The sequence below is a fragment of the Accipiter gentilis genome, chromosome 10 (assembly GCF_929443795.1).
Source record: "Accipiter gentilis chromosome 10, bAccGen1.1, whole genome shotgun sequence".
NCBI classification, from domain to species: Eukaryota; Metazoa; Chordata; class Aves; order Accipitriformes; family Accipitridae; genus Astur; species Astur gentilis.
The window spans coordinates 17164684-17188597 of NC_064889.1; the positions used below are offsets into that span (position 1 = coordinate 17164684).

Here is a 23914-nt window from a genome sequence, read left to right on the forward strand (position 1 = left end):
CACAGCAGCCTCGTGTCAGCAGGCTGCCTGGATCACTCATCTGGCCTGATCCCCTTGGATATTGCTTTGTTCTCCGGCATTTGTCCTCTTTCCACCATGTTGTCCTTGTCTCATGTGTGTAGCTCATCCTTAATCTCCATAGTCAATAACCATAACCTATCGTAGCTCCATACAGGTGGTGTCTTCTTTCTTTTCAATCAATACTGCAAACAGATTTGTTAATTATGATGCGAGTGAGCAGAGTGCCTTCCACGCAGTGGGGCAGGCTGGCCACAGAAGAGCAGCAGTAGTGAGAGCGCTGCCAGCAGGTCAAGGGGAGCAGTTGTTCCTCTCTATGAAGCACTTGTGAAGCCACATTTGGGGAATGGTTTTGGCCCCAGCAGCACAGGAAAGATCTTGAGTAGAGTCCAGCAGAAGATCACTGAGACGGTAAGAAAGACATTTAGGGTCATGGATCACATGCCGTACCAGCGCAGACTGGAGCACAAACTCTGCTCAGAGATGAACAGAGCAAGGATAAGAGATGGCAGGCACAAATTGCAACAGAGAAAATTCCAGCTGGATATAAGGAAAAAATAGTTTACCATGAGTATGTTTAGCACAGGAGCTGGGCCCCAGAGAGCTGGAAATCTTAATCTTGGGGATTTTCAAGACTGGATGAGACCTTGAGCAGCTTGATCTAGCTTCAAGGGTAACCCTGCTTTGAGCAAGAGCTGGATGAGGTGACCTCCAGAGATCACTTCCAACCTGATCTTTTCTTCCATTTCTGTCTCCTCCAAATGCCTAGAGCTTTCCTAATGCAGTGTCTACCCTGACCCTCAGCTAAAAGCCTCCTCGCCAAAACCCTCCATGAATTCTCTTAGAAATTGCAGACCTGGCCAAACCAGATTGGTTTATGCAGGACATGTCCCCCATGCCTGCCTTCTGCTCATTGTAAACTCTAAACTATTGTAAACTTAGTAAACTCTCCTGGGGAGAAACTGTTCTTAGTCTGCGTTGCGTTTCCCAACAGGATAGGATCCTGGTCCACCACAGGGCATAACAGGGGCTACAGAAATACAGGAAGGTTTTAATCTCTTAGGAAGCCCTGCCTGACTCTTCACCTTTTCCCTGGCTGCTCATGATCTGTTGCTTTTGAGGTGGTGAGGTCCAAGGGCAGCTTCTTTTCATCTTCTCTTGGTGGAGAGGCATTAAACTGGTGCATCCCAGCTGTGCCACAGCTTCTGGGCTTTGCAGAGAAGACGACAAAGGGGATTTTCTGCCGTCATCTGTTCCAAATTACGGTGGCTTCAGGGAGCTCTTTGGCCAGTTTCCACCACAACCCGCCAGCTCCCAAACCCGTGCAACTGGGAGGTGGGGCCTCGTGGTGGTAGTGGCCGGGGCACGGTGCATCACTCTCAGAGGACCTTGGTGAAGGGACGGTGCAGCCACCACTCTCTGCTCCTGCTCTGCCGGGGACGGGCCGCCCCTTGGTGAGTAGCCGGTCCCCACCGGGCGCTCCAGGGACAGCTTCAGCGGGACCGGGGCGGGGGTGAGAGCAAGGATCACCTGCTCTCCCTGAATCTCCTGAATTTCATCTGCTGCTAAGAAAAGGGAGCCTGGGCTGGGGCTGGGAGCTGGAGTGGTGCTTTCAGGTGTCACTCAGCCAGGAGCAGTGGAGACGGGTGTTCCACAGTGCTTTTGCCCCCCGCATCTAGCTGGGGCTGTGCAGGGACGGGCGCTGGCATTGCGAGCGGCAGAGCTGCCTGCAGCTGTCTGGGAGGGGGATGCTGACTGCAGCTGGGCAGCTCGCTGCATCCCTACCTGCAGCTCCTCCCTCTGCTCCTGTCCTGCCTTCTTACCCCTTCTCAGCCTGCATCTCTCAGCCTGGCCCTCATGCATATCTATGAGCATCCTGGTTGCTCTGAGTTTGCTTTACAGCTCTGCCAGTGCCTTTTATCCTGCTTTGTACTATAGCTCCTCCAAACTAGATGCCTCTCAACTAATTTTCTGCATCTTTGGGTGTTAAGACACACTAGCGGGGGAGGGCTGTGTGGAGTCATTAGTCTTACAGCTTAACTGGTAAAAAGTCAAGCATTAGGCAATGCCGCATCCATTGTACCCAGGGGAGGTGTGTGTCTCAGCCCAGCTGCCAGCACCACCATGCTCGGGGGGAGCACAGGAGTGAGTGGGGGGAGCCCGAGGCCAGCCCTGCCTTCACAGCGGGGTCTGCGGCTCCCAACTTTGCTTTGCAGGTGGCTGTGTCACGATGACAGTGAAGAAGAATCAGACTCTACAGAATGGCAGTGCCAAGGTGGGTGCGGGAAGAGGGAGAAGGGGGAGGGCAGAGAGGTGTGCCGAGGGTGCCAGGTAGCGTGTACTGGCTCTGCTGGATGAGCATGAGTCACATCTCATGCAGACTCATGTGTCCCCCTCTCATCTTTATATGAATCTTTACTTGCAATAATATAGAGCATCATCAAAGGGAAAGGATAAAACCCTTCGCTTGCTTGAAATTAAATAGTTCAGAATCAAGAAAGTTAACCCTGAGCTGATGGGAGCTCTCGGTGATACCTGCTGGCAGTGCCTGTCCTTCTTCTGTGTCCCCGCTGTGGACCCCAAAGCTCCAGCAATCATGCTGCTGTGGTTGCATCACTGCTCTGAACAGCTAGAGCCCCCGGGATTGCTGAACTGTGGGATTTGTGGGAGGACTTGCTCTGTGTCAAGCCCAAATTAGTATAATATAGCACCAGAAAATACAGCTTTTCTCAAATATGCAGATTCACAGCCCAGTCGTGGTCACAAGTGGGACGTGAAGCCAAACGCAGCCTCTTGCCCACTGGTGATCAGGGGAAAGCTCAGCTTCTTCTTCTGCTCTGTCCCGGGCAACCCAGAGAGCTCTTGCCTCATGGCTGCTGTGATGACCCAACGTTCGCCTCAGTCCTCCCTTGGGGCTGCAATGTCTCTCAGTTGTCTCACCTCGCCAGGTGGGCACCGGGCGAGAGCAGGAGCAGAGGGTTGAAGCTGCAGGTTTATCCTCCTCACCCAGCTTTGAGGGACCTACCTCCAGCTGCGCTCTGGCACTGGCAGCACACAGAGGTGTCAGCTGTGCCGGTTTATACTGGCATCCCACGTCTCCCGTGCTAGCAGCGGGTGGGGACGTGGTGCCTTGCTGCCCTGGAGAGCTCTGGTGCCCTCTTCTTAGAGCAATGGCGCCTACCAAAGACCTGTGTGCCCTCAGGGACAGACCTGTTCCTTTCCTCTCCTCATCTCCTTTTTGAGGTCCGTATCCCTTACTTGTCACAGTGGTGACAAGACAGACAGGACAGAGGTGCCACAAAGGCACTGGTCTTTGCTGGCCCAAGGACAGGAGCAAGGGCTGGGTCAGGTGGAAGAAGCAGCAGAGCAGGGTGGAAAGCCAGCAGGAGCACTTGGACAGTCGGGCTTGGGAGATGGGGGGAGTGGGGACCGTCACCTCTCCAACACTGCCTGTGGTGTCCCTGCTCCATCAGCGGCAGCAGCCAGCCTGCTTGTCCACGGCTGTGCCGTATGAAACGTAGCTGGGAGACCCTCAGCAGGGCTCGAGAAATGCCCTCCTCCTCCAGCGTGAGCTGAGGTCCTCTGGTCACTGCAACACACCAAATGCCACCAGTGTGTGGACGATGGGGCGTTCCTCGGGGAAGGGCTGTAGGCTAACCGATGCCCGTCTGCATACGCAGGAGAACGTGCTGCAGAGGGTCCTGCAGCTGCCGGTGGTGAGCTCGACCTGCGAAAGCCTCCAGCGCACCTACGCCAGCACCAAGGAGGCCCACCCGCTCATGGCCTCGGTGTGCGAGGTCTACGAGCGGGGCGTGCAGGGAGCCAGCGCCTTGGCCATGTGGAGCGTGCAGCCCGTGGTGCGCAGGCTGGAGCCTCAGTGTGAGTCCATCCACCGGGGGGGACACGGCGAGGGGAGCCCACCAGAGCCTCTCTTGGTGGGTCAGCACTAGCACTAGCAAGTGCCTAGCACAGCCCACGAGCTTTTCTTACCAACCCACCCCATGCTTTTGCCCAAGGCAGTTGCTGTGGCTAACGACCTGGCTTGCCGGGGCTTGGACCACCTGGAGGAGAAGATCCCTGCCCTCCAGTACCCTGTCGACAAGGTAAGTCACAGGCAGGACAGTCTGGGACCCCCCAGCCCCTCTGCAGAGCCCACAGCATGTCTCCTCTGGTCTTGTTTCTGACGGTGATGGGCTGGAAACAAGGCAGCACCTCCAAGCAAGGGCTCCTCCAGGGGCTCCTGCAGCCCAGGCGAGGGTTGGGGTGCTCCCAAATATAGGTCAACAGCATCCTGTGTCCCATCCCTGCCAGCTACCTCCGGCCCAGGCTGGAGAGAGCTGTTATGCCCTTCTCGGGGCTGCCTACCGGCATGGCCATGGCTGGGGTCCCCGTGGTCCCACTGGCTCTCCCATGCCACCCCAAGCACACCGGCAGGGCTGTTCTCCATCTCTCCACCCGCAGCTTGCATCTGAACTGAAGGGCACCATCTCCTCCCCCCTCCAAAGTGCCAAAAGCACCATTGGCAACTCCGTGGATAAGATCATAGAGCTGGCAGCAGAGGGCTACGAGGCCACCAAGAGCACGGTGGAAACGACGGCAAGGTACACGAGGAGGAACTCGGTGAGCCAGATGGCAGCCGCGGGGGTCGACACAGCCCTGGGAGGGCTGGAGAAGCTGATGGAGTACCTGCTGCCGGAGGAGGACGAAGAAGCAGGTAGTCCCACTGCCCAGATCCCCTCTGAGGCTGTCTGACGTGGGCTGCCCGTACACAGGGTGGCACCTCACTCGTGGGGTGCACGTGGCAGGAGGAAGCCCCTAGATTTTGGTGTAGGGCTGCCTACGAGGGTTGTCCCACTAGACATAAATCCCCCGCTGCTCTTCTGCCTGTGCTCTTCTGCCTTCAGATCAGAAGCCCAAAGAGACACGTGAGTCAGCAGCAAAGGTCTCCCAGCAGCAGTCCAGCACTCCCAGTGCTCCCAGCACCCTGGGCCGGATCGGTGCCTTGGTTGGTACTGTCTCCCACCGCGCTTACCAGCAAACCACCCAAAGCCTCCAGCGTGCCAAAGCCAAAGGGCAGGAGCTGGCCACCTGGATCCCCATCCTGGTGAGTGCCAAAACCCACCTGCCGGGTTCCTGCTCCCCCATACCATCTTTTGGGCTGCTTCTGCTTTTGGAGGAGACATTTCACGCTCCTAGGAGCACATCCAAGAGCAGAGTTGTGGGTGCTGCTCTTTCCCCCACTCAGCAGGATGAGCCAGGGCCGGTGGTTCCCATGGCATGTTCACACACAGCCTTGTACTGTATTAGTGGGACAAGTTATTTTTAGCCGGCTCCCAATATATATTGTTAATTTATGGTCTTGCCATAACATCCTTCCTAAAGCAAAAAGCCCCTGCAGAGGCCCAGAGAAGATGGGGAGAAGGAGGCACCTCTCCTCTCCCACCCAGCACTGTGGTGGGAATCCCTTCCCTGACTAGGGCCAAAATCCCAGAGCTCCCGGCTGCCCTCAGTATTTCTTCCCATGTGCATAAATGAAACCCTCTGCTCCCTACACACCCCAGGGCCCCCCGTGAAATCCTCAGGCTAAGCAGGATGGGGTGGATGGGACCTGCCAGCTCCCTGCGAGTGGTGGCTTTTTGCTCCTTTTCCAGGGCAACCTGGCCAAGCCGAGCGTACCCGAAGCGCCACGGGTCCACAGTGATGGGCAGAGCACCACGGCCGGCTGGTTGAGCCGGCGGCAGAGCAAGGTGCCAGAGCAGAAACAGGAGAAGGCGGGGAAGAAAGACAACAACCACACCAAGGAAGTACGGAGAAAAGGGGGGCAGCAAGCTGGGGGCACTCCAAAGCATCCTCCTGCCCATGGACCACGCCAGCATGGGGGATGTTCCCCCAACACCCTTGGGAACGAGGCCCCCATCTCTGCTGAACCCTGAACTGCAGCTTGGAGGAGGCGACGGGGGGTGGCAAGGGGGCAGCCCCAGCAGCCCCCTTCCCTGACTCCCCAAAGCTGGGGGCTGGGGGCAGCCTCTGCGCCTAGCGGGGTCACCCTGGCTTGTACGTTCAAGACCTCTTTGCTGCTGTGGGGTGTCAGGACCAAGCTCCCTAGCAAGCCCCTGAACACCCCCGAAAAATCCCCCGCCATGGTCCCAGCAGCGAGGGGTGGTGTGAGTTGGCGGGGCTGGGAATGGCTCCGCTGGGACATGGGGACGGGAAGCGGCAGGTCGGGGTCACTGCCCTTCACCTCTGCCTGCAGCGGAAGCGCAGCCCAGGGCAGAGGGTCCCCAGGGGCCTGGGACTGGGGGGGGTCGGGGGGGGACGGGACAGGGAGCGACCCTGCTGCAAAGGGCTGCAGTGGCTTTTGCAAAGCAGCGAGCCGAAGCGCTCAGGCTTTAAGCTGCGGAGGGGATGGGGAGCCCAGGGCCACCCCTGTCCTGCCTGGTGGGGCCGGGGCCAGCAGCTGAGCTGGATTCTCTCTGCAGGCAGGAGACGACCCTGGGCTGGTTGGCAGCATGGCTCACAACCTGCAAACTGCCTGCGCCTCCGGCATCTCCAGCGTGAAGAAGGTCCCGGCCGTGGCCTGGGACGCGGCAGAGGGGTTGATCCTCTTCACCCCCCGCAGGCTATCCAAGGCCATGGAGACGGTGGATGCTCTCGGGGGCACCCTCGTCAGTGCCCCCAAGCATCTGCTGGGCACCCTGTACAGCTACGTGCCGGTGAGTTTGTCCCCAGCCGGGTCCAGCAAACCCCATTTTGCCCAACCTCCTCCCATGAGCACCCCATAGCTCCAGGCAGTGCCAGGAGGTACTAGAGGGGTGAGATGGGTGCTGTCAGGACACCTCAGTCCCATCCTCCTCCTGAGCATCCCCCCAAGCCGTGACAGCGAGTCCCCCCATAGAGCCAGCAGGTCAGCCAGCAGTGGCACCTTCACACAGTTCATGCCCAAGCCAGGGTGCGACCACAAGTTCCTGGGAAGGTGAAAGTTCAGGCTGAGACCGTGTCCCCTCTCCTTTCCCCGACTCTGCTGCTCCCTGGGACCATCTCCACCGCAAGCTGCCCAGGGGCTGCAGCCACCCACTCCCCTCTGCTGGGGACCTCTCTGGGGGCAAATTGGCTTGTGCTGAGGTTCCCCCAGTTTTGGGGGGGCTGTGTAGCACAGGGAGAGCAGGGCTGGCGGGGGGGTACAGCCTGGCCAGGTGCTCACCCCATCTCTCAGCTCCGCAGACAGTCAGTGAAGGAAGAGGAGGCAGCTGCGGGCAGCAAGCCCAGCCCGGAGAAGGAGCAGAAGGAGGAGGATGCCAAGCCCGCCGCCCCCTCCGCTGAGGAGAAATCCCAGCTGAGGGGCGACTGGCGGCTGTACCGCGGCCATCACCCCCTCTCCTTCCTGGGGCTCGAGGACCCCCTCTTCCTGCGGCACAACCTCTACCGCAGCCCTGCTTTCGAGCCCGAGTGCCCCCTCCCACGGAAATCCGCCTTCGCCCCCTACAACAGGAGGGTGAGCGAGGGCTCCTACCGCTTCAGCCCTGAGGCCATGTACAGCCGGGCTTACTACACCAACCTCTACAGTCCTGCCTTCAAGAAGGACTGAGCTGGTGGGGAGGATGAGCGCATCCCAGCCCCCCTCTAATCCCCCCACAGCACGCTTTGCCCGGGCCCCCGTCAGCCGCCTGCACACACCCCTGTACCAGGACAGGAGCTCAAAGTGGTAGACATGCCATGAGATGTCCTTCTGGAGTGCATCAGGGCCAGGATGGGGGAATAAAGGTAGCCAAAAGCCCTGCTGGGGGAAGGAGAAGGTAGGGGGAGGTGGGACCAGAGGGGACCAGAGAGGTAAAGGAGACATGGAAACAACGGTGAGACCAGAAAAGAGAAAAAGGGACCAGCCAGGCCTGGCACTGGGCTACCCTGGTCCCTGTTGAGCAGATAGCGTGGATTTAGATGGGCTACACATTGAGAACAGTGCAGAGACAGAGCAGGTTGGACAGCAAAGCCGTCAAACATCACTGTACCAAGCCCGGTTCCCCATCCTTCCTACGCTCCATCCCCCCTTACAGGGCCCATCCCTGGCCACAGATTGCTCCTCCATGGAGGAGCTGAAAGTCCCCACCGACCAGCAGGACTCATGAGTCAAAAGCCCTGGGCACCCACCCCAGCTGATGGTGGGATGGATGGTGGGGTCAGGAAGAAGACTGGTGAGAACAGGTGGAGCTCCTGGACCCTCACTCTCCCGCAGGACCACCTGGCTTCCTGCAACACCTTGTTGTATCCGCTGCAGTAATAAACCTTCCTGACCTGACGCTTACCACGTCTGCTTGGCTGCTTTACGGGAGCAAGCCACCAAAACGAGGGAGCAGAGTGGGGAAAGACACCCAACCCAGGGCCGAGGGAGCGGGAAACTCATCCTCGGGTTGCTGCCGCAGGGACGGCGGGTGCTCATGCCCTGCACAGTACGTGTCTCTTCCCATGCCCTGAGTACAAATTCACAGCCCCGAGGAGCAAGGGGCTTCCTGCCAAAGATGATTTATTGCATTTCCAGAAGAACACAGCAGAGAAATCCGTGTCTGTACCACACACACAAACCCTCTTCCAACACACCGCTTTCCCAGGCGCACGAGAGGAAGGATTTGGGGAAAGGCAGGGAAAAACCTCCCAGCAGCAGAAGGGTTCGGCGATGAGCCCAGCAACCCCTTTCCCCACCTCCTTCCCTCCCCGGGGACAGGCAGCTTTACAGAAGGAGCGGCTTGGGAAGGCGCACGGTGCGATCCCCATCCTGGGAACGAGCCACACGTCTGGTTTTTCCCAGGCACAGCCAGTACAGTGCTCACACAAGGGAAATGGCTGCGATCACTGAAAGGCTGTGGGAGAGAGGACATGAGCAGGACAGTTCAAAAGCAAGGCGGGTGGGATGGGAGGCGTCAGCCCTCACCGAGGTCCTCTGGGGTCAGCTGGTGCCACAGGCTCTAGGACACTGACACCGTGATGCACATGTGGGAACTGCCGGTGGCTCCCTGGCGGAGAAACCCCCACCTTGCCAGCTCATGGGTGCTCCAGTGTTACCGGAGAGCACCCTGATGAGCGTGAAACAGGAATAAGGATCCCAGGGTAGAAGCGGGGGGACAGGGAGCCGGGCAGCCTGGCAGAAGCAGCGTGTCCTCCCTGCTCACTGAGAGCCCTGGCAGCTCCTGCCAAAGGAGCTGGGCATTACGCTGCCTGGAGCTGTGGCAAAATCACCTGGTGGTTTCCAGTGTTGAAGGATTGAAGGAGAAAGCAGGAGGCACCTAAAAAGCTGGTACAGCGAAGAGTAGAGCCTCTGCCCCATCACGGGGCCAAAGAGGAAGGCACTACAGTCCTTGGCTGCACTGGCTGTATACAGCAGGACACCCAGACCCCGACATTAGGAGGACAACAAGGAACCCACCCACCATAGTTATGGAAACACACATGCCATCTCCACGGGCACCCAGGGAGGAGGCTTGGTCCAGCCGGGCAGCACAGAGAGAAGCAACACCCATGCCCTAGCTCAGAGAGAGTCTGTTCGCTTACGGGCAAACACGGCCGACATGGTCTTGACGATGCCACGGATCCCCGTACCCTTTTTCAGTGCCAGTTTGGTGTCAGGGATGCGCTCGGCCAGTCCATGGAAGACCATGAGGGCCCCGTGATAAGCCTCGGCTGCAGAGACCTCGTAGAAACCACAGTCTAAAGAGAGGGCCAGGAGCCGACCCTCCTCGCTGGACACCACCCGTTGGTGGTGCAGGTCCCGCTTGTTGCCCACAATGACGATGGGCACCTTCTCCTGGCTCTGCCCCTCCTTGGCTGCTTTGATGAACTGGATCTTGAGGGGCAGGATGTTAAAGCTGGCACGGTCACAGATGCTGTAGACCAGGACAAAGCTGTCTGCCCACTGGATTCGCTTCTCTTCTGAGGAGCCCTCCTCTGCCTGCTCCTGGGGAAAGAGAAAAGGAAGGGGTTTTTTTAATCTGTTTCCTCCCTCCGCGCCTGCCTGCTAGCACAGGGTGCAGCAATCCTGAGCCTGTCGGGACAGGGATGGCTAGTGAGCAGCAAAAGGGCACAGAGAGAAAGAAGAGTACTGAGGAAGGCAGAGCAGCTCCTGGCAGACCTCACCAAGGGGACACGATTCAGGCTTCAGCATCACTGTCCTCACTTTGTCACCCAGCTGCCAAGCACTGCAGGCTGTAGGTGATAACAGCGTGGGGACCTCAGAGCGGCACTTCCACTTCGTTAGCACAGTCCTGTGCTCAGTCTGGGCTGGTAATATCAGTGCTTCAGCTCTAATGTCCTCAGCCAGAGGACCATGGGCTATGGTGACTATGGCTACCCTGCCAGCAACGCTCTGCAGGCAAGAAGGGTTTGGTCACAAACCATCTACAAACCATCTGACGCGAGACCTTTACTCAGCTGGAGCTCCCAGCCTGTGGCTCCCCAGAGGTAACTTTTAGTAGAATTTTTTTTGCCCTGGGGTGAAAACGGGTGACAGGAGTGGAGCCCTCTCACCTGGGAACTGGGGACGTCCCAGATGTGGAAGAGAATCTCTCGGCCATCCACAGTCAGGTTGTGGCTGTAGATGAATTCTGCAAAAAAAAAAAAAAAAAAAAAAAAAAAAATCATCATCTTCATGGACCCAAGAGATAGCTCCCTCAACCCAGGTCTTCTCCTGGGGACAAGCCTGTCACATTCACCCTGGGAGACCGTGCTCCACAAGGCAAGGTCCGGGGGCTCTTTTTGTACAGCAGCAACCACATGGAGCATGGTGACCTTCACAGCTGTGACTGCCCCAGCCTGCCTCCACCCCAGCATTCAGACTGGGCACACCGGTGCCACCAGCTGCCACCCAGGACCTTTTGCACCCCAGAGAAGCGGTTCTGGAGCAAAGAGATGGGTCACTGAACAAATACAACTATCAAGCGCCCCCAGGAGCAGGCAAGGGCTCTGGAGAAAGGCAGAAGAGGACAGGAAGCAATGAAATCCTGCAGGCAGAAGGCGGCTCGCCTCCTGACCTCAGTCCCTGACAGGAACTGGCCTGGCCCTGGCCTGGCACTCACCCATGTCTCCGTACTCCCCAATAAAGCGCCGGGTCAGGAAACGCACAGTAAGAGCTGCAGAGGGAAGGATAAGAATCATCATCATAACCCTAAACCTGAAGGATTTTTCTTTTTCAAGGCAGAGCAGTCAGGCACCATCCTCCTGTAAACTCCCACTAGCAGGAACGACTTCTGGTTCTCTCCCAGCCACCAGCAGGTCGGCGAGCAGAGCAGAGGCACGGCATGAACTGGGGCATCAGCAAACTATAGCTTAGCAGAAGATACCTTCCCCCATTGCTTGCCCACTGCCTACAGGGTTGTGCTTGGCTTCCCCACCTCGAATCACGGCTGCACCCAAAAGCTCAGCCCCATCTCACTGGCGTGCTCTGTGGGGCTGCTCTCTGCAGCGTGTTCTCCAAATGCTGCTGCAGTTTCAACCTTTTTTGTGGGAGAGAAATGGGTCTCCCTGCCTGGGAACCCCCTGCTCCCAGCTCACAGTCGGTTCTTACCTGATTTCCCCACATTGTCCGCTCCCATAATGAGGACATTTGCTTCCATCTTCAGGGCAGTGGGGCCAGGCACCTCCATGAGGGCAGGGTGGTCAGGGGTGAAGCTGGCGCTCCGGCGCAGCGGGAGCCGGAGCCCCATGCCGAGCACGGCCATGCCTCGCCAGCGGTCCCAGCAGTGTGTGCGACTCCTCTCTGCGCAGCCGAGGAGCCAGCGCTTCCCACGGCACCCAGGGGACCCACGAGGGCCATACCCCTCCCCACAGCCGCAGGGGCGGTGCAGAGGGAGCTGCAGGCGGCCAGATGAAAAACTTTGTTATCGCTCAGATTGTCCCGAATGTGTCAGTGCCCGGAGCTGGCCCTGCCAGCTCCCAGCACGGCAGGTGGCCGGGAAGCACCGGCTGTTTGTACCAGCTGCTCCACAAACTGCATCCCAGGAGGCTGCCCACGCTTGCACCTCAAGTACCTCATCCCTTGGCAGGGCCACGTAGCCCCTTGTCCCTTCCCCACGGTGATCGTGGGAATGCCTGTGAGGAACAGTGGAGCATCTTGTGAGTGACGGAGCACTGTCTCCCAAGCGGTGGAGCATCTCACGAGTGGTGGAACGTCGTCTCACGAGTGATGGAGTGTTGTTTCACAAGTGGTGGAGCGTCTCACAAGCGGTGCGGCGTTGTTTCACGAGTGGTGGAGCATCTCGCAAGTGATGGAGCAGTCCGACAAGTGAAGGAGCATCTCACGAGTGATGAGCGTTGTCTCACGAGTGAGGGAGCATCTCACGAGTGGCAGTGCGTCTCACGAGTGGCGGAGCATCACGAGAGACGGAGTCTCCTGTGAGCGATGGAGCATCTCACGCGTGGTGCAGCGTCGTTTCACAAGCGGTGGAGCGTCTCACAAGTGACGGGCGTTGTCTGACGAGCGAGGGAGCATCTCAGGAGCGAAGGAGCGCCTCGGGAGCCCCGAGCCCGAGCCCGGCGGCGGCGGGGCCGCGCTGGCCGCTCCCCCTCCGCGGCGCCGGGCGGAGCCGGCTGACGCCATCGCGGCGCGCCGGGCCGGGCCGGGCCGGGCTCTTCGCGCTGCCCGCGGCGGCCCCGCCATGGCGGCGGAGGGGGAGGCGGTGCGGGTGGCGGTGCGGGTGCGGCCGCTGCTGCCCCGGGAGGCGCTGCGGGGGCACCGGCCCTGCCTGCGGGGCGACGCCGCCACCGGCGAGGTGGCGCTGGGCCGCCGCCGCCGCTTCCGCTTCGCCGCCGTGCTGCCCGAGGCGGCGGGGCAGGCGGCCGTCTACCGCACCTGCGTCCAGCCGCTGCTGCGGGCCTTCTTCCGCGGCTTCAACGCCACCGTCTTCGCCTACGGGCAGACCGGCTCCGGCAAGACCTACACCATCGGCGAGGCCAGCGTCGGTGAGTCGCGGCGTGGCCGGCGGTCCCCGCCCTCCTCCGCTCCCCCCGGCAGCGCCGCGTCGCCGCCTCCCTCCGGCCCAGGCCGCGCCACCGGCCCGGCCGCCCCTCCGCGGCCGCCAGCCTCGTCAGCTTCGCCCTCTCTCCCCCCGGCCCCACCGACATCCCCGGCCCCGCCGCTTCCGACGCCGCCGTCCCAGCCGACCCTTCCAGCCCGCCCTCCCGCTCGACGCTGCCGGCGCCCCCCGGCCCAAGCCCACCAACCCACCCGTCCCCAAAGTGCCCACCCCAACAGCCTTCCCCCCCCCGCCGCTGTAACCACCCCCACCCGCCGCGGGCAACACCTTCTTTGAGATCGCAGCGTGGAGGTTTTCTCCTAGTCCGCTGCAGGACAAGCGGGAGGACTGCGTCTGGTCTGGAGGTGGTGGTGGTGGTGATCTTCCGAGGGCACCGCTGCCTTCAGCTGGCTTGAATCTGTCGGCCTGGGCCCGAAATAAGCCCTAAGGAGAGGGAGGTTTGCAGGGGTTAATCCTGTTAGTTTGTTTATATGATGGAGACGGGGAAGAAGGAAGCTTTTCCTTCCTATAACTGCTGGTTTAACGGTATTACGATATCTTACAGAGGACTTACTGTAAGTGTTTCAGTCAGCTTTAGTTAATTGCATAGCCTGTAAACACTAAATTGTTTCCGTATTTTCAATCTACCTCTGTTTTCAGTTTCCCATTTCAGGCTATCATTGCACCAAATTTGGGGATTGCCCTTTTACACGGCTGTTGGAGACAAAAGCAAAATCATTTAAAATTCAGACAGCGGGGTGCTGTGACCAGATACAAGCAGGCTGCAAGCACAAAAAAACATCCTCGGAGCTGGGAAAAGTTGTGGAGTTGTGCTGGCTTCAAAGGACAGCATGCTGTAGCTGCAGGCATGGTGTTTGCTACCTCCTGAAACGCTAATGTGCCTTTTCCTCCTTGAGGAAGGACTGAAAACTAGCAGCAAGGCTGGAATCCAGCACAGCCGTAGGATAGGATTTGCCCCAAGGTCCTGTGGCTTAGAAACGCTCAGAGGGATGTTTAATGTGGGCTGCGAGGGCTGAGCTGTGGGAGGGTTGTGAGGCTGCTTCTTTCCAGCTGACGTGTGCTGCAGGCAGGCTCCTGCCCGCAGCTCTGTCCCTGGCCAGCGCGGGCTCCCCGGGCATTCGCTGCTCCCCATGACCGTGCTCATCTCTCTGCCAGCTTCCATCAATGAAGATGAGCAGGGTATCATCCCGCGAGCCATGGCTGAGACCTTCAGGCTCATCGATGAGAATGACCTGATCGACTACACGGTCCGAGTGTCCTACCTGGAGGTGTACAAGGAGGAGTTTCGGGACTTGCTGCAGGTGGATACAGCCAGCAAAGACATCCAGATCCGGGAGGATGACAAAGGGAACATTGGTATGTGTGGCTGCGCGTGGGCTCCCTTTTCTCCCCGTGCCCGAGGCCAGGGTTGGGTTATCTATCCCTGAAGGCAGAGCCAGGTCTTCTCCCTCCATCCCTCCGTCCCTCTCCTGCAGCGGATTGCTGCACTTAGTCCTGTTCAGCGTAGAAAGCTGATCTGTGCATGGTCCGGTACGGGCAGGGCGATGGCACCAGGCTGTGCAGAGGAGCTGCTTCCTCAGGCAGCCCATCTCTCCCAGCCACAGCTCCATTTGCCGTTGCAGTGCTCTGCGGTGTGAAGGAGTCAGAAGTGGAAGGGCTGGATGAGGTGCTGAGCCTGCTGGAGATGGGGAACACAGCCAAGCACACGGGAGCTACCCACGTCAACAGGCAGTCGAGCCGCTCGCACACCATCTTCACGGTGACCATGGAACAGCGGCGCGGGGCTGGCCGCCTCCCCCTGCACCACCACCCACCCTCCGTCCCTGCCTCGGGCCAGGTCCTGGTTTCCAAGTTTCACTTTGTGGACCTGGCAGGCTCAGAGCGAATTGTGAAGACGGGAAACACGGGGGAGAGGCTGAAGGAGAGTATCCAGATCAACAGTGGTCTCCTGGCCTTGGGCAACGTCATCAGTGCCTTGGGAGACCCTCGGAGGAAGAGCAGCCACATTCCCTACAGGGACTCCAAAATTACCAGGTACAGCTGGGGCCAGGACCCCCATGTCTCACGGGCTCGTGGCACAGTGGGAGGGATGTGATGCTTTTCCCTGCCTTTCCCATGCCCAGCCTGCCAGGTTTGGTGGCAGAGTCCCCAGGCTAGCCGAGAGGAGCTTGCAGGGCCAGTTGTCCCTTCTGCTCTCACACCAGGGCTCTCAGACTGACTGCTTGATGGTATGGGGCCAGCTGACCCGCTGTGCCTCACAGCAGTTTACAGGTGTACCCTCTATGGTTTTCATGTAGGGAAGCTTCAGGAGCAATGAGGCCAGGATAGAAAAGAAATGATGGACTAGCTCAGTGCAGTGCTGCAGAAGACGAGGCTTGCATAAGTCATGCTGCTAAAGCTGAGATGGGGTGTCACGATGGGTTATCCTGCCTTTCCTGCCTGGCAGTGAATAAAAAATGCTTCCAGTAGGCTTGTTTGATGGTCTGCAGTTAGTTTTTAGTTCGAGCGGGTGGCCTTTGCAATCTCCAACAGGCTCCTGTGCAGCACGTGCCTGTCGGTGATCACCGAGTCAGGGAGCTCCCAGCCTCAGGAATTACTCAGATGGAACCTTGCCACAGTGCAAACTGTTATTCCTCTCCTTAATGATTCTGCTCACTTCACTAGTGCCGAACCAGCCACAGAGCAAGGTTATCATTTTCCTTGGGCTTAATCTCTGAAAAGGGTTGGAAACCTTCTGGTTCCTCCATTATTTGTATTTCAGCTATTTTAATCACTGTGGTCTTCCCTAGGATCCTGAAAGACTCTCTGGGGGGGAATGCCCAGACTGTGATGATAGCCTGTGTCAGCCCATCCTCCTCCGACTTTGATGAGAGCCTCAACACGCTGAACTACGCCAGCCGGGCTCAAAACATCCAGAACAAAGCTGTGGTGAACTGCCGCAAGGAGACGGAGCATGTCGAAGAGCTTCACCTGCAGATAAAGAACCTGCAGAAGGCGCTGGAACAGCGGCACCGCTCCGAGACTCGTATCATCAACCGCTCGGCCACCGCCAAACGATGCGTGCCAGACCCCACAGCTCGGCTGCTGGCAGAGTGCGCACATTACCGGACCTGCACTGATGCCGCATACCGGCTGCTGATGGAGCTGCAGGAAGACAGTAACCTGACAGTGGAGCAGATCCTGCGGGTTAAAGAGTGGTTGTGCGCGGTGGAGAGCGAGAGGAGTGAGCTGACGTCGGCCGGGCTGGATAGTGGCATCGAGAGCACCTCTACGGAAGACCAGAGCCCGGAGGCACAAGGCTCAAAGCTGGCAAAAGCCCAGGTAATGATTGGGGTGTTGCAGCTCTGAGGTTGGGTTCATCCGATGGCCACTGAAGGTAGCAGCCTCAGCATGGCATGGTGGAAGGGTCAGGAGAGGGAAAGGAGAAGCAACAACCTGGCCAAGAGACCGTAGGGAGGCAGAAAGACATGGTCCTCCCAGCATGCAGGGAGAAGTTGGATTCATCTGCAGCTGAGAGATTTATTTTGCAGGAAAAATCAGGGTCTGCAAAGCTGCTGTACCCGTGCAGAGTCCAGCATGGGAAGGGAAGGACAAAGGTGGATGCTGATGCCGCCTGTCTTATATTTTGGGGGGCAGGTGAACACCGAGAAGAGGTGTGAGTCTGTCAAAGATGAGCAGGTGGCCAAACTGCAGAGGCAAGTGGAGCGCCTGGAGGAGGAGAACCGTGATTTCCTGGCTGCCCTGGAGGATGCCATGGAGCAGTATAAGCTGCAGGTATTTCTGGGCCGTGCTTTCTTTACAGGGACTGGCCCCACTCCTCCCCTTCCTCCCCAGGAGAATGCAGCCCAGTTTTTGGGTTCCTCTGCAGCAGGTCTGGGATCCACGTGTACGTAACCACATTTTTCTCGTTGCTTCCTAGAGCGACAAACTGCAAGAGCAGCAGGATAAGATCTCAGAGCTGCACGTGCGCTTGGAGATGGCAATGCCAAACCTGTGTGTGCCAGGACTGCTGGAAAACCTTCACCTGGTGACTGCCAGCCAGAGACCTCACACGGCCCCACTGGATGCTGCCCTGTCCCATGGCCTCAGCGAGGTTCCCTCGGGGCTCCTTCCCGCCGAGCAGAGTGGAAGAGCCCTTTGCAGGAAGGTGAGGGCATAAGTCTGTGCTGTTGAGGAGCTGCTGCCTTTTCACTTGCGTGCCCTCCACTGTAGGAACTGCTTTTTTCCTTCTGTTGAACATGAACCTTGTGAGAGGAATAGTCTAGAGGACTGCAGTCAGTGTTCACGTCCAAAGAGTTTCACAACTCCGGCAAAAACAGCCCAGTTTTAAAACTGAGGCTTTTACATTGATGTTACAGGCAGGTTCCGGATTTGCTCAGCGTCTGAGCAGCAGGAGGGCAGGCAGCTGGGTCTAGCAACACACCAGTTCTCCTGAAAATAGGCTCAACCCCATTTCATTGCTTTTCTTTGTGCATAGCAGTGATGCCCAGCTGAGAGCTGCTTTTTCTAACACCGGCTTTCAGGCAGCATGTCTTCTCTCTTTCCAACTCTCTGCCCCAGAAGCTTGACAGCAACCCCTCCTTCCAGGAGGAGGACCTGGCAGGCTGGCACCTGAACCACGCACAGTGCCCAACCAGCAACCCAGAGGTCAAAGATGTGGTGCTGAGGAGGGAGCTCAGCCAGGACTTGGAGAAGCCATTAGAGCTGTCCTCCGAAGAGGAGGAGGAGCAGTGGGAACAGAAACGGTCCCTGTCCCAGCGCCGGTGAGTTGAAGCTGTCTCAGCACTGTGCAGTGCCCTGGCAGTTGCATGACCTGGCAGTCCCACATCTCACGTAGGATGTAGAAGCAAATGCTGCCGCTGAGGTCAGTGATTCTGCTGAGACAGCTGCCTGCTCATTGGGGAGCTAATTACCATCTTTCCTGACCACAGCTACTGTTTCTAACTCCTTCTGAAGCCTGTGGATAAGTGAGGGTCCTTACTGGGAACAGTTCTAGCAGTGCCCAGACCCAACTGATTAATTTGCTGCTCCTTCTAGAAATGGGATCCAAAGCTGGAGCAAGAAAGAGATTTGCAAGTTGAGCGAGGAGCTGAGCGGAGGCAATGCCCACTCGATTCAGGAGGAGCAGCTGGAGCTATCAAAAGGCAAGTGGCAACCGTGGGTTGTTGGACAGTCCTCCTCAGGCTGGCAGTGCTTCATTGGGTGCTCTTGATATCCCACCTGGATGAGCCCAGAGGACAAAAATGGAGCAGATGACAGTCTAGCTGCTTTTGTTAGGGAGAAACTTGAACTGCTGGGATCTGGCAAGAGCTGGGTGTTCTGGTGGAAGCTGCGGGTGACTCTGGGCAATGCTGTGCCAGATCTTTGCTATAGATCTGAGATCAGATTGTCCTTCTGTCACCTGGCTGCTAAAATGGGACATCTTCCTTACCTGGGAATCCATGTTGCAGAGGTCTGTCGGAGGCGGGAGCCACTGCTCAGTCCGTGGGAGCGCCTGCCAGGGAAGGACTCCGAGTGGAGGCTGGCACAAGCACAGCAGAAGATCCGAGAGCTGGCGATCAACATCCGCATGAAGGAGGAGCTGATCACGGAGCTCGTTAAGACAGGTGCAGAGCTGCTGGTGGAAATATGCACCCATTCCCCATGAGATCTCCTCCCAGTCATGATGCTTGGTCTCTACTCCCATCCTCACCTTCCCTCCCTGCGTTGCTTATGCTCGGTCCCTTCTCCTGCAGGCAGCAGAGCCCTGTTTCTCCATCCCTCTGGCTGACTGAGACCCTTTCTACTGGTTTCTCCCTTCCCTGGAGTAGCTGAGGGAAAGGGAGCATTCAGTCTCTGTAGCCAAAAATACTTGGGGAGAGAGAGGAAAGGTCCGTCCCTCAGCAGGATCCTGGCTGCAAGGGAAGGGGGCCTGGAGGTCATGGCGGAGGGGGGTTGTGTTGCAGGCAAGGATGCCCAGGCACTGAACAGGCAGTACTGCCAGAAGATCAGCGAGCTGGAGCAGGAGGCAGAGCAGGTGCGGGCAGAGCTAACTGACAGCCAGAAGCAGCTCCAGGAGCTGGAGGGCAAAGAGCTGTGGGACCCCGGGGAGAAGTGCAAGCTGCAGGAGTACCGCACACGCGTGGCGGCCGCGCAGAACAAGGCACGGGTGAGTGGGAAGGGCTCTGCCCACCCGGGGAGGTGGGCAGGGACAGAGTTGGGGGCAACTCTGCAAAGCGCGCAGGGGAGACGCCGAGCCCAAGGGCAGCTTTTGCCTTCCGGCAGGTTCTGTGCAAGAAGAAGCAGGCAACAGAAAGGCTGGTGTCGCTTTCGGCCCAGAGCGAGAAGCGAGTGCAGGAGCTGGAGAGAAACATTCAGCTGATGCGGCGGCAGCAGGGCCAGCTGCAGCGCCGGCTGCGGGAGGAGAGCGAGCAGAAACGACGACTGGAGACGGAGGTGAATAAGCGGCAGCACCAAGTCAAGGTAGGAATGGGCAGGAGCAGCTGTGCTGCTGAGGTATTTGCAAGGATGATGATGGGTTGGCACTGTAAAGCTGCTGAGCAGGCCAGGGTAGCTCTGGCCGGGTCTGTGGTTGTCTTGGAGAGCATGGAGATGGCAAGAGGATTTTTTTTAAGAGTATTTGAGGAGCTAGCAGAGAACATAACCTGTCCCTCAGCCCCTGGCCGTCGGGCAAACAGCTTCCACCCCCTCAATGCTCATGGCTGCTCTTTCCCATGCAGGAACTGGAACTGAAGCACGAGCAGCACCAGAAAATCCTGCGCATCAAAACAGAGGAAATCGCAGCTTTCCAGAGGAAGCGGCGGAGTGGCAGCAACGGCTCTGTGATCAGCCTGGAGCAGCAGCAGGTACAGGCAGAGCGAGCCTGCCTCCTGTTTTGTGTTTGAAGGGGACTGCTTGGCAGACTGCAGGCTGATGGGAGATCTGGAAGCAGGGACCTCAGGTTGAGACGGGGGACCTAGCCCAATTCTGCCTTTGAGGAGGACAGTCCATAATGTCACTTGCATCTAGTAGCAGAGGACTTAAATCTTGTCTTACTCCCAGGACCAGGATCTCTTCTAAATACTAACATTGGTAAAGAAGCTGTGAAATCTTGTCTGTTAGCAGAAGGGTGGTGGGAGATGTGGCCCTCGGGGATTCCTTGGCAGCTGGGGATTTAGCTTAGCTCTGCCTCTTGGAGGAGCTGGAAGGATAAAACCAGTGAAGTCTGAAGCTATAGGGGTTAGCAGAGAAGGGATCAAGACTCTCACTCTAATCTCAGCCCCACTGCTCTTTAGTCTAGCAGTCCCTGGGCATTGCAGCTGCTTTCTGCACGTGCACATGCACACACATGCCCTTTGCCTCTCCTTCTGTCAGAAAATTGAGGAACAGAAGAAGTGGCTGGACATGGAGATGGATAAAGTTCTTGAGCAGCGCCGGGCCTTGGATGAGCTGGAAGATGAGCTGAGGAAGCGGGAAGCTATCGTGGCCAAAAAGGAAGCCCTGCTGCAGGAGAAGAACGGCTTGGAGAGCAAACGACTGCGCTCCAGCCAGGTAGGACAAGAGTGTGACACCCGAACCCCTTGCTTGATTTCCAGCAGAGGTGGGAGGCTGGAAGACCTGGGTACCATCCTGGGTCTGGTGGAGGGCTGCAGGCCACCATGAGGTGGTGTTGGGAAGCGGGCAGGAAATCTGCCTCTACAGAAGAGCCTGCTTGTGCTGTGCCTCTGAGCTAGTTGGTTTGATAGGCCTTGGCTTATGTGTGCATGTGGGGTCACTTGACCTATGGAGGGAGTAGAAAGGGGCTGAGGGCCTGACTTGCCTTTAGAGCAGATCCCCTTGAGCATCTTCTACTGCAGGCCCTAACAGATGACATAGTGCGCGTGTCCAGCCGCCTGGAACACTTGGAAAAGGAGCTGACCGAGAAGAACGGCCAGCTGCGTCATGGCAGTGCTCACGACCAGCAGCAAATCCGCCAGGAGATCAACAACCTGCGCCAGGAGAAGGACCAGCTGCTCAAACAGAGGTTGGAGCTTGACAACAAGCTGCGTCAGGGCACCCTGCTGTCCCCAGAGGTACCTCTTCTTGGGCTGGGCGGCTTTGCTTGCAAGAGTGTGAGGTAGTAAGAGAGAAGTAAAGACCTGAGCATGGGGTTGTTAGCAGATGCTCCCCCACGTCCCCAGACTGTGCACATCCCAACTTTTTGCTAGCACTATTGAGATGAGAAGGGAAGTTAGGGCAGGGTAAGACAGAGCAAACCCTTTGTCCCCTAGTAACTGCAGCTCTGCCCTGGCAGGAAGAACGGATCTTGTTCCAGCTGGATGAGGCAATCGAGGCTCTGGATGCAGCCATTGAGTACAAGAATGAGTCCATCACATGCCGGCAACGAGTCCTGCGGGCCTCGGCCAGCCTGCTGTCCCAGTGTGAGATGAACCTCATGGCCAAGCTCAGCTACCTCTCCTCCTCCGAGACCCGAGCTCTGCTCTGCAAGTACTTTGACAAGGTGGGAGACAACTGCCTTCTGTGCTGGTGGGAGCTGTAGTACCCAGCCAAACTCCTTGTTTTCCTCAGTTTCAAGCTTTCTGCCTGCCTCCTACTGTACTTTTGCCCTGTAAGGTCAGGCCACAAAGCCACAGCAGCATGATCCCCACCTGTCCCAACACCTGGGAGAGAGGCTGAACTAGTCATAGGAGGCTTGGATCCCTGTGGTGGCTCTGCCACATCAGTGCAGCCACACGTTGCTGTTCCCTGTGTGAGGCAGCTGTGACGTCCCAGGACTACTAACCTTCATACACTGTACCAAAAAAACTTCCTCGGGCTTAGTGGTGCAGGAAAGCTTCCAAGCTCTGAAGGGAGCTGAGATGTTTCTTGCTCTTGGGCCCTGGCCAGGTGGTGACACTGCGAGAAGATCAGCACAGGCAGCACATCGCCTTCTCGGAGCTGGAGATGCAGCTGGAGGAGCAGCAGCAGCTGGTGTACTGGCTGGAGGCGGCTGTGGAGCGCCAGCGCCTGGAGATGGACCGCCAGCTCACCCTGCAGCAGAAGGAGCACGAGCAAAACATGCAGTTGCTACTCCAGCAGAGCCGCGGTAACCCTCCCAGCTCCTGAAACGGGCAGCAGTGGCATGGCTTTTGTCTTTCGTAGGGCTCGCAGCTTGAAATGGCCTTGTTTTTCCTTGTAGAGCACATGGATGAGGGGCTGGCCAGCAGCAAGCTGCAGTATGAGGCAAGGATTCAGGTGCTGGAAAAGGAGCTGAGCCGTTATATGTGGGCAAACCAGGAGCTGAACCAGAGGCTGAGTAACATGAACCTCCATCCTGGACAGACTAAAGGTGAGGGGAAACCCAGGCTGGGGCTTTGCTGTTCCTACCAAGTTAAAAGGGAGGGAGTTTAAATTCTTTTCCCTGGGAGCAAGAGCTTGGAGCAGAGTCAGGAGCAGTGTGGGCATAGGTGGTTGTCGGCCTTGAGCAAGTGCTCTACAGGCACTGATTTTGATGAGGATATAGAGATCCTGATACTCATCTCACTATACCCCTAATCTTTCCCAGGAGGGATGGAGAGAAGCATTCACGGGGCTGGGGACAGAGCTCCCCCTGTGCTTGGGACCTGCGAGGAATCCAGCCTTGGGGAAGAGCCTGTGCCTCTGGCTGTTGCTGAAGAAAGCCATCGGGTCAGGGATGACAGCAGGGACCTGGTGCATGCCCCTCTGCCATCGACATGGAGGCGTTCCTCCCTGCCCAATGACAGCCCTGGGGACCTTCGGCAGAGGGATGCCGAGCACTTGCCGCGAGCGGGGCAGCCCCACGAGGTGCACCCGCTATGGAGCCTCGCTCCTGCCTCCAAGCCCCGCCGGGAGCTGCGCAGAGCCAGCCTGAACATGACCCCAGTGCCTTACCACCCAGCAATAATAGATGTGAGGAAGAACCCACTCTAGATGTAGGCCTAACGCTTACCTGGCACAGGGCAGGGAGGAGCAGATGTTGCTGGCGTGAGCTTAAGAGCCTTCCTGCCCCTCAAGCCAGCCTGGCTACAAACCTGTTACATTTCAGAGGCCTGAGGAAGAAAAAGACCTGACTTCTCATCATAAGGGAAGAAACACAGAGGGTATAGGACCACCAGCCTGCATTCTCCATGTTGCTGCCAGTCCAGACAGCACTGACTGCACACCTTCCCTTCTGCACCCTCTGCAGCTTAAACACTGGGAAGTGGGAGATACCTTCCATCCTGGCCTCTAACACTAAAAACTTGTTTACAGTTTGGAAACCTCTGCTGTGGGGCTTGCTCAGCCCTAGCAGGCTCAGAGGGAAATGCTCTGCAGTCCTGCAGAACTTGTACATAGATTTTTGTAGTAACTTTGGTTTTTTACATTTCTACTGTAACTTTTCTAATAAAGCAGAGTGAGTTTTATGAAGCAGTCACTTGTCAGAGGGTCCAGTGGTCACTTATTCCAGGTATGTAGGAAAGGAGTTTTATTTAACTGTCACTGCATGGGAACTCAGGCTGTCACAGTGTTGTCTTAATGTTTAAATATCTGCTTTGTAACTAAGTGCCTGCAGCCAGAGCTGGTAGGCTTCCTACACGGAGTTGCTGCAGGAAAAGCATCTCTAGCCAGCACAATTGTCTGAAGCATCCAGGGTGCCTCTAAGCTGCTTTAAGCAGTGTTTCCATATTCTTGGGAAAACTTCCAGTCTGGATTCGAGGGAGATTAAATAAAATCCTGCAACTTAACACTGACACCATCTACCTCAGGAAGGGGGACTTAAGTTTTAACTCTGGCAGAGCAAGAAAGCCCAGATACTTGCTTTAAGAAGAGCAAGAGGGGAAAACAGCAGCTTGGTGACTCAACCCCAGAAAGCAAGCCACTGCTTCAGCCTGAAATCATCAGGAACACAGCTACCACAACTA

The 23914-nt window shown here is 57.6% G+C and overlaps 4 protein-coding genes across 5 annotated transcripts in view; 3 read left to right on the top strand and 1 right to left on the bottom strand.

Moving 5' to 3' along the window:
- The window catches only part of PEX11A (peroxisomal biogenesis factor 11 alpha), a 96421-nt gene that overhangs the window by 7494 nt on the left and 65013 nt on the right, over positions 1-23914 (top strand). The window lies entirely within an intron of this gene.
- PLIN1 (perilipin 1) lies at positions 1422-8304 on the top strand. The gene is made up of 9 exons (XM_049811946.1): positions 1422-1472; positions 2235-2293; positions 3699-3897; positions 4039-4121; positions 4480-4732; positions 4923-5122; positions 5670-5822; positions 6498-6731; positions 7232-8304. Exons 2-9 carry the CDS (start codon positions 2249-2251, stop codon positions 7601-7603), a joined length of 1539 nt encoding a protein of 512 aa, XP_049667903.1. The 5' UTR covers positions 1422-1472; positions 2235-2248; the 3' UTR covers positions 7604-8304.
- On the bottom strand, positions 8531-12528 carry LOC126043479 (ras-related and estrogen-regulated growth inhibitor-like protein). The gene is made up of 4 exons (XM_049811945.1): positions 11567-12528; positions 11079-11132; positions 10531-10607; positions 8531-9961 (listed from the first exon to the last, which is right to left on the bottom strand). Exons 1-4 carry the CDS (start codon positions 11718-11720, stop codon positions 9536-9538), a joined length of 711 nt encoding a protein of 236 aa, XP_049667902.1. The 5' UTR covers positions 11721-12528; the 3' UTR covers positions 8531-9535.
- Positions 12642-23421, top strand: KIF7 (kinesin family member 7). Of its 2 annotated transcripts, none has more exons than XM_049811941.1 (18): positions 12642-12960; positions 14190-14390; positions 14657-15068; positions 15824-16355; positions 16671-16808; positions 16954-17181; positions 17595-17797; positions 18072-18178; positions 18485-18640; positions 18980-19182; positions 19299-19496; positions 19754-19879; positions 20388-20564; positions 20870-21085; positions 21307-21513; positions 21900-22098; positions 22192-22341; positions 22558-23421. In XM_049811941.1, the coding sequence occupies exons 1-18, from the start codon at positions 12657-12659 to the stop codon at positions 22941-22943; spliced, it is 4143 nt and encodes a 1380-aa protein (XP_049667898.1). In that variant the 5' UTR covers positions 12642-12656; the 3' UTR covers positions 22944-23421. The 2 variants fall into 2 exon arrangements, with proteins under 2 accessions (XP_049667898.1, XP_049667896.1); XM_049811939.1 differs by having other exon boundaries at positions 12657-12960; positions 17598-17797.

Bases quoted from the DNA above. Each gene is read 5' to 3' on its own strand.
- KIF7 (XM_049811941.1), top strand. From the start codon at position 12,657: ATGGCGGCGGAGGGGGAGGCGGTGCGGGTGGCGGTGCGGGTGCGGCCG. The intron at 17,182-17,594 runs GTGAGGGCATAA...TCTCTGCCCCAG, and splicing joins GAAGAGCCCTTTGCAGGAAG to AAGCTTGACAGCAACCCCTC. The intron at 18,641-18,979 runs GTGCAGAGCTGC...GTTGTGTTGCAG, and splicing joins CACGGAGCTCGTTAAGACAG to GCAAGGATGCCCAGGCACTG.
- LOC126043479 (XM_049811945.1), bottom strand. From the start codon at position 11,720: ATGGCCGTGCTCGGCATGGGGCTCCGGCTCCCGCTGCGCCGGAGCGCC. The intron at 11,133-11,566 runs GTAAGAACCGAC...TTCCCTCTGCAG, and splicing joins GGACAATGTGGGGAAATCAG to CTCTTACTGTGCGTTTCCTG. The intron at 10,608-11,078 runs GTGAGTGCCAGG...TTTTTTTTGCAG, and splicing joins TGGGGAGTACGGAGACATGG to AATTCATCTACAGCCACAAC.
- PLIN1 (XM_049811946.1), top strand. From the start codon at position 2,249: ATGACAGTGAAGAAGAATCAGACTCTACAGAATGGCAGTGCCAAG. The intron at 2,294-3,698 runs GTGGGTGCGGGA...CTGCATACGCAG, and splicing joins TACAGAATGGCAGTGCCAAG to GAGAACGTGCTGCAGAGGGT. The intron at 6,732-7,231 runs GTGAGTTTGTCC...CCCATCTCTCAG, and splicing joins CCCTGTACAGCTACGTGCCG to CTCCGCAGACAGTCAGTGAA.